At 39.1% G+C, this 9,142-nt stretch overlaps 1 protein-coding gene across 1 annotated transcript; it reads left to right on the plus strand.

Moving 5' to 3' along the window:
- Positions 1–6,732: 6,732 nt before the first annotated feature.
- On the plus strand, positions 6,733–8,542 carry LOC109424170 (UDP-glucuronosyltransferase 2B20). The gene is made up of 3 exons (XM_019699259.3): positions 6,733–6,942; positions 7,000–8,178; positions 8,246–8,542. The coding sequence occupies exons 1-3, from the start codon at positions 6,839–6,841 to the stop codon at positions 8,523–8,525; spliced, it is 1,563 nt and encodes a 520-aa protein (XP_019554804.3). The 5' UTR covers positions 6,733–6,838; the 3' UTR covers positions 8,526–8,542.
- The last annotated feature ends 600 nt before the right edge of the window (positions 8,543–9,142 follow it).

The raw sequence follows: 9,142 nt of genomic DNA on the forward strand, positions 1-9,142 counted from the left end.
GACCTTATCTGAACCGCTAGTGTTCCGGAACCGGTTCCAGGGGTCCCGATGGATGTGACCAAATATAAAAGAGTACCAAACCCATGCATGCTATACAACAAATAACGGCTTTTCTGATAACCTGATGACTGGTTATCAAAGAAATAGGTTAGGACCACATTAGGGACAGCCGGTAGTGTCGTAACCAGTTCCGGGTGTCCTAAGATAGCGTCTTTTTCATTAGAGTTTGAGGCTCAAACATTAAAAGCCAGATAAACGATATAATTTCTGGTATCATGAAATGGATTTCTGTTGAATTATTGTATGAAAGTGCGATATACATTAACATTTCGCTTGAGTTTTATTGAAATGGGGTTTCGAAGGCACGAGAAAGTCTCCATCACCGCTAGGTGGATAAATTAGAGTTTTTAATATCAAATCAAGAAGGAAATTATTGAGTTAAAAGTTATAAAACATGGTTTTCATTGACGCGGCTTTTTAAATTAACGCGGTTTATTTTTACGCGGATTTTTTAATTAACGACGAAGATTCCTGCAAGGTTTCTTCCAGATATTTCTAGATGTCTTAGCCCAGAAATTTCTCCGGCATTTCCTCTAAGGAAAACTCCCTTAATTTCTCCACGGATTATTTAGGAAATAAATTTGAAAATATTTGGTAAGATTTTCTACGGAAACTTCTATCGAAATATGTCAAGAGTTTTTTTTTTTTTTCTATGGATCTTTGCAGACGCTTATCTATGCATTTTCCCAGGTGTTCATATTTTTTTTTTTTCAGAAATTCGTTCACAGGTCTCTCCAAGAATACTTCCAGAAAATCCTCCTACTTCCTAAGACATCTATATGCTCTAAAGAAGTTGATCATCAATATTAATTTCTATTCCCGATCGGCCTAGATAGCCGTGTAGTGGCGGTAGCAGTTACCTCAACTGGCTAAGAATATCACTACGGATTGCCTAATCCGGTGGTAAAAGTCCACCAAACAAGCGACCCCTAATTCATGGTGTTAAGCGTACCGTGCCTAGGAATGAATGGTTAGGGGGGTCTAATAAAAACTTAACCGTGAACGGAGCCTGTGGAGTACCAGGGCACCCTCCACAGTATGTTGCCCTTACTGTGTTAAACGGAGCAATGACGCAGTGGACCTTATTTGTCTCCGGGATAATCGGCCACTTTTCTTACGTCTCAATTCCGAGGCTTAATAAAAGTGGGTAAATGAAACTTTTTTTATGGCAGGAATTAAGTTCGTACAGGTAAACCTTCATCACGCAAAAGGTGCTTCTGCTGTGTTGAGTCGAAGGTTTAAAAAAGAAGGACTGGAAGTTGCGCTTATTCAAGAGCCGTGGTCCAATAAACGAAAGATTCTTGGTGTTCTGACACAAAATAGTAAACTATTTTATGATGAGCAACAAGATTTTCCCAGAACCGCTGTCTTAGTACGCAAAACGTTAAAATGCTATCCTATTACAGAGTTTATCAGAAAGGACATTGTTGCGGTCATGGTAGAGGTACCAACCACTAGAGGTAAAACTGAGATCGCTGTGGCTTCAGCTTACTTTCCTGGTGATGTTCCTGAGGTACCTCCTCCTGAGATCGCATCATTTGTTCAATTCTGTAAAGAAAACAACAAATCGTTTATCATTGTCTGTGACGCCAATGCGCATCACACGGTTTGGGGTAGTACGGATATTAACAGTCGAGGTGAGTCACTATTAGAGTATCTGTCTTCCAACAATATAGACATTTGCAATAATGGTGATAAACCTACTTTCTCAAATGTAATCAGACAAGAGGTCTTGGATCTAACACTGTGCAATGCTGCAATCTTTGACAAGATCACAAACTGGCACGTGTCAGATGAGATTTCTCTATCTGATCATAAACACATAATTTTCAATTGGAGTGGTGGAGATTACTCTAGAACCGCATTTAGAAATCCCAGGAGGACAAACTGGGATCAATATGTAGAATTGTTGAATACGCATTCATTTACAATGGGAGAAACTATTGATTCAACCCAAAAGTTGGAATCATTTTCTCAAAGGGTAAATGAAAGTATCATCAATTCCTTTAATGGAAGTTGTCCCACCATACAATCGTCTTCTACTAGAGACGTGCCATGGTGGAACTTTAAACTGGATCGCCTTAGAAAATTTTCTCGTAAAATGTTCAATAGAGCGAAACAAACGGGAGATTGGACTCAGTACAGGAAAGCCCTGACTGAGTACAACAACGAAATACGAAAATCTAAAAGAAAGTCTTGGATGCTGACATGTGAAAACATAAACAGCACTCCTGTAGTTGCAAGACTACAGAAAACGCTCGCAAAAGATCATTCAAATGAATTGGGAAACCTGAAGCGCGACGATGGAGCTTTTACCAAAACTCCTCGTGAAACTTTGGATTTAATGATGGAAACCCATTTTCCGGGTTCGGTTCTAAGTGTGGATTCCAATGATACTATATCTCTGGAAGGTGAAGGATGTCCTAGTATAAACTCTTCGGAGTCAACTAGGACAATAAACACCACCTCAGATTTAGCTGATGAAATCTTCACGAAGGCCAGAGTGGAAAATGCAATTAGATCTTTTCAGCCTTTTAAATCTGCAGGAGTTGATGGAATATTTCCAGCACTGATTCAAAATGGAGAAGCGGTGTTGGTACCATCACTAATTGAGATGTTCAAGGCTAGTTTAAGATTGAATTACGTTCCATCAAAATGGAGACTTGTGAAAGTTATCTTTATACCAAAAAAGGGGAAGCGAGACAAGACGCATCCCAAAGCATACAGGCCAATTAGTCTTTCTTCAGTTTTGTTGAAGACTATGGAAAAGGTTTTGAAGGATTTTATCAATTCTTCTTACATAAAAGAGCATCCCCTATCTGACTTCCAGTTTGCTTATCAATCTGGTAAGTCAACGGTTACAGCACTTCATTCGCTAGTAACAAAAGTGGAAAAAACGTTTTCAGCAAAAGAAATAGCTCTATGCGCCTTTTTAGACATAGAAGGAGCATTTGATAATGCCTCCTATTCATCTATGAAGCGTGCCATGGAGAACAAAAACTTCAACCAATGTATCATACATTGGATTTATACTGTGCTTGCAAAAAGAGAAATCACCTCTGAGCTGGGAAGTTCATCTATAACAGTAAGGGCAACGAAAGGTTGCCCTCAAGGAGGAGTCCTCTCACCACTATTGTGGTCCTTAGTTGTAGACGATCTTCTAAGAAGCTTGAAGGAAAAAGGTTTCGAAGTTGTGGGCTTTGCAGACGATATAGTCATAATAGTGAGAGGAAAGTATGACGAAACTGTTTCGGAGAGAATGCAAAGGGCCCTAAACTATACACATTCATGGTGTATTAAGGAGGGCCTTAGCATCAACCCGTTAAAAGTCGTAATTGTCCCTTTCACTAGGAGAAGGAAGATCAACCTAAAAGCTTTTCGGCTTGGAGGGATACAAATTCATCCTAGTGATCGAGTCAAATACTTAGGTTTGATACTGGATGCTAAACTGAACTGGAATGCTCAAATTGAGTCCGTGATCGGTAAGGCAACAAGTGCGTTCTGGTTATGCTCCAAAACTTTTGGCAGGAAGTGGGGCTTGAAACCAAAAATGATAATGTGGATTTATGCTGCCATAATCCGCCCAAAAGTGACGTATGCTTCGTTTGTCTGGTGGCCAAAAACAAAAGAGGCTACCACGCAATCAAAGCTTGCGAAAATTCAACATCTTGCGTCCTTTGCTGTTACAGGAGCGATGCGAAGCACTCCATCAAAAGCTTTAGATGCGATTCTCAATCTGCTACCTTTGCACGAGTACGTGCAATTAGAAGCAGAAAAGGAATTGCTGAGACTTGAACGAGTTGAAAAGTTTATGCCAGGTGATCTTGTAGATCACCTGAGCATTTCACAATACTTCCAAAATAGGCCAGTAATGAAATGATTAAAGACTGGATGAAACCTGTGGAGAACCATGATGTTCCTTACAAGTTGCACGAAACAACTCGTGCAGATTGGGAAGTCGGTGGTCCCACTGTTCGTCAAGGGTCAATCAAATTCTTTACAGATGGCTCAAAAGTTGGAATAAAAACGGGAGCAGGAATCTACGGCCCTGGAATACAAATTTCAGTGGCGATGGGACACTATCCTACGGTGTTTCAAGCAGAGATTCTTGCTATTTTGAAATGCGCAAATATCTGCCTTGAGAGAAAATACAGATATGCAAATATTTGTATTTTCTCAGATAGTCAAGTTGCACTAAAAGCATTGTGCGCTTACAAATGTACTTCAAAGCTTGTCTGGGAATGCATTCTTTCACTGCGCAGGCTGTGCCAAGGGAATTCAGTAAACTTATATTGGGTTCCAGGTCACTGTGGCATTGAAGGGAATGAAATGGCAGACGAGCTTGCTAAAAGTGGTTCCAATTTGCAGTTTGCTGGCCCAGAACCATTCTGTGGTATATCAAACTGTACAATTAAAATGGACCTGAAACGCTGGGCTGAGCAGAGGGTGATATCCAATTGGATGGACGTCAAAAATTGCAATCAGTCAAAACGATTTATAACACCAAATGCTTATAAAACCAAAAAGCTCTTAGAGCTCAACAAGAGAGCTCTATGTACATACACTGGCCTAGTAACTGGACACTGCCCGAGCAGGTATCACTTGAAAAATATTGGCCATACTCAGAGTGATATCTGTCGTTTCTGTAATACGGAACGTGAAACCTCGGAACATCTGCTTTGCAGTTGTGGTGCTTTATACATGCGCAGGCAAAGATTTCTAAATAGTGGTTGCTTGCAACCCAGTGAGATCTGGTCTGCAAAACCTGTGAAGGTCTTGGAGTTTATCAATTCCATTGCACCTGACTGGGAGACGACGCGTCGTGGCAGTAGCTGATTACTTGACAAATGGTTATTAGCTGGCTAGATGCGAATATCAAAACGGGACATGCCACAAAAGTTCAGCCATTGGACGCAGTGGCTTAATTTCCCCAACAGGGGAGGAAAAAAAAAGACATCTATAGGGAATTTCCTAAAAAAATGTTCACTACCAAAAATCCGAAATATGAAGTTTTGCTGAACTGAGCTCATTCAATTATGGAATGAAAGGTTCAAGCTTCATCTTCAGGGCAGAGTTCGCCTTCCTGATTGCGAAACACCTCAGGGTTTATTTCAGCAGTTATTTTCTGGGATTCCTTCTGAAATTCCTTTGAGGAGATATTTTTATCTCCAGAGACTTCTTCAGAATTTTAAGGATTTCTTCAGAAATTTCAGCATGATTTTTTTTTATTTTTGAAAATTCTGCAAAAAAATTTAGAAAAAAAATCATGGAAAATTCCAAAGAACACACAAAGGAATAGGTTTTGGAGAATTTAGAAAATCTTTGGAAAAAAAATCTTAGAGAATCCCCGTAGGAAGGTCTAAATAAATCCAAAGCCTGCAAGAAAAACCTGAAGGCACTATTGGAGAAAATTTTTAAAAAACATCCAAAGAATCACTTGCGAACTTGCTAGATAAAATTTCAAATAAATGCCCAAGAAAATCCCCAAATAAACGGAGTAATACCTGAAGAAATCTCTAGAGGTGCAAATTTTTTTTTAAAGTTACTATAATAAAAGTCTGCATTTCTTGACGAAACCTCTAGAAAAATATCTGAAAAAATAAAATCTTTGTGAAAGAATCTTCTAGAAGCACTTCTCGCGCTTATTATTAAATGGGGTATCTACAATGATCGATTTCTCTTCGTCGACTTTCTCTTTGGTCAATAACTTGGTCGGTAATTATTTTTCCGTTATTTTCATTGTTCTAGATGCTAGTCCTAGTCGTCCTGTACCGAAAACCATCAAGAGATCATCCGAACACTGATTGTATTTCCCGGAAAACCCCAAAGAGAAAATCGATGAAGAGTAATCGATCATTGTGGATTCGCCTGTATGATACTACACGCGAGACTTTTTGAAGAAACGCTTGAAGGAGCTCCTAAAAAACCCTGGAGAAATTATTTTTTCCTTCTTCCTTTTATTTTATTTTTTAAATTGCTGCTGAAATCTTTGAAGTAAAACATGGAAACAAGCATGTACTTATGCAATGGATTTTCTAAAAAAAAACCTTAACGAATCCCAGGAGAAATTTTGGAAGAAAAAATCTGAGGAAACCCGTGGAGCAGGATCAAGATCAATCTTTTGAGAAACATATTGAGAAACTCCTGCAGAAGTGCCCAAGAAAATTTTTGTGGGAATTTCTGAAAAAAATATTTGGAGGAATTCTTGAAGAAATTTTTAAAGGATCCCTTCAATTATTAAGAAGAATCTTAAAAACTGCTTTCTGTAAACATTTCAAATAATTTTTGATGAATCTTTAAGGAATCCCCAAAGGAACTTCTGGCGGTGTCCCTGGAAGTAAACTGAAGGAAGGAATGTGTCAGATAAATTGGAAAAGTTTGAGAACCTCTGTAATAATGATAACTTTTGTTCACCTGCTTTTCATATCTTGAACATGATATGCTAAAGTTATGGATGACCAACAGTTTCTTAATTTTTTTTCATCCAACCTTTTAATACTGATAAGATGTCTTAAAAATGTTAGATACAGATGCACTCGGTCCGTAAAAAAAGATTGATAATTTCTCGAGATTCCGATTTGTTATCTCCCACAAACCATATATGGAACACAATTATCAGCTGTTTATTTGGTGTGCAGTGTGTGTGGGATTTATACATTAGAGATAACAATTCAGTGACAGTTGCTTGATAGATATTTCAAAAGTTTGGAAATTCAATCAGTAGTGAATTGACCGGCTTTCCGAATACTTCGGAGGAAACATCATCAGTAAAGAAAGCATGTCGTGGAGCGTGGTTTTATTGTTAACAGCAATTTGCAGTTCAACACTGGCTGCAAATGTTCTGTACATAGATGGAGTGCCATCGCCAAGTCACTTCATTTGGTAAAAGTACTGGTGGGTGTCGTGTATAACACATTTTGATCGAACTTGTATTTTCAGGCATAAAGCGTTGATAAATGGACTGGCTGCCAAAGGACATAATGTTACGGCGTTAAGTGTCGATGTTGAAGAAAGTTCTTTACCAAATTTATCATACATCAAATTAGAAGGTGTTTATGAAGGTCTACATGAGGAAATGGAACTAGGCAGCGAGCTGTTTGAAATGGGAGAAATGAATCCATTTACATCTTTAGCCATGTTCAATCAATACGTGATGCTGGGCTGTGAACTAACACTAAATGCGAAAGGTCTAAGGCAATTGTTAGACTACCCAAGTGAGTTCAAATTCGATGTGATAATTAGCGACTATCTGAATGGGCCATGCTTGTCTGCCGTTACACAACACAAATTTGGAAGACCTCCATATATTGGAGCAACAGCTTTCAACGGACTGTCGACGACGAGCATGTTATCCGGCGCCTATTCTTATTCAGGATCAGTCCCGGATTATGCGTTGGATATGCCTCACAGCATGAGTTACCGTCAGCGTTTTACAAACTTTTTGTATAATCACTATGTAGAGCTTTTCAGAACTTACGAGACGTACCCAAAAGTAGACAAAATAGTGCGCAAAGTAGTTCCAGATATTCCGTACGTTGGGGAACTTGACAGAGATGCTCGCATTATCCTGTTGAACTCAGACCCAGCAATTCAGTATACAGAACCATCGGTGCCAAATGTTATCTCAGTAGGTGGAATGCAGATTGTTAAGCCCAAAGAGCTACCGGAAGATCTTAAGAAGATCGTAGAAGCTGCAAAAAATGGTGTGATTCTATTCTCGCTCGGTACCAATATCCGCAGCGATTTACTGGGTGATGAGAGAATAATCGAAATCCTGAACGCTATGGGCCAATTCCCAGAATATCAATTTCTGTGGAAGTTTGAATCCGATGCCATGCCAATTGAAGTGCCAAAGAACGTGTACATAAGAAAGTGGATGCCTCAAAATGATTTGCTTGCCCATCCCAATATTAAACTTTTCATCACACACAGCGGTCTCCTCAGTACCCAGGATGCTGTTTGGCACGGAGTGCCGATCATCGGCTTCCCTGTATTCGCTGACCAATTCCAAAACATAAATTACTGCATCGCGCAAGGTGCGGGAAAAAGGCTGTCTATTAAAAATGTGAAGAGTAGCGAGCTTGCCGGTGCTATTAGGGAAGTGATGACAAACGAAAGGTCAGTAGCAAAGTTTCTTCCTATTTCCAAATCATGTTACATATCAATTATTTTCTATCACAACCAGCTATCGCGAGAACATGTCTCTCCTCTCGAAGGTCTTCCGAGATCAGAAAGAGTCACCGTTGGAGCGTGCCATCTGGTGGGTGGAGTGGGTTCTTCGTAATCCAACGTCGCAAGTTCTGCAATCGAATGCGGTTCGATTAGATTGGTCCGTAAAGTATTCCTTTGACGTTATGGTGCCGCTGGTGCTGGCAGGTCTCATAGTATTGCTAGCTCCAGTGAAGATTATGGTGCTGGTGCTGCGTCGAAAAGCAAGACAGCAAAAGAAAACTAAACGTGAATAAACTTGAAATATAACGCACACACTTTTCTTTTATTTCATAGTGGTCCTGGTCTGATAGGCAACATGGTAAATTATGATGCATTGGAAAATTGAAATTAAACACATGTGGTCACATTTTTCCTGGAGTATCCTCCTTCATTTTTTTATTAGAACACTCCTAAAATTGTACAGTGGGTTCTACATTTTTTTCCAAAAATTGAAAAACATCCAGGGCTTTATTCAAATATTTTCTTAAGTATTTCTAATAGAAATTACTCCAAGAATTTCCATTGAGTTTTTCAGCAACTCATTTACCTTTAAGAATTCCTTGAAAAATTCCGTCAGAGATTCCTGCAGAAACTCCTACGACGATTTCTTCAGGCGTCAGAAATATATCCTGGAATTCTTTCAGCGATTCCTGCTGGAGTAATTTCAAATATTACTCCAAGAATTTTTACAGGAATTTTTCCAGAAATTGCATAAAAATTAAGTGAAAGAATTCTTGAATGAATCTTTGAAGGAATTTCCAAAGAAGCCCTTGGAGGTTTGTCTGGAGGAATTCCTGAAAAAGCTTCTGATGGAATACCCGGAGGAACTACTGAAAAAAAAAAAAAAATCTTTTCTGAAAGATCTCCCGAG

Source organism: Aedes albopictus, chromosome 2 (assembly GCF_035046485.1).
Source record: "Aedes albopictus strain Foshan chromosome 2, AalbF5, whole genome shotgun sequence".
Classification (NCBI taxonomy): domain Eukaryota; kingdom Metazoa; phylum Arthropoda; class Insecta; order Diptera; family Culicidae; genus Aedes; species Aedes albopictus.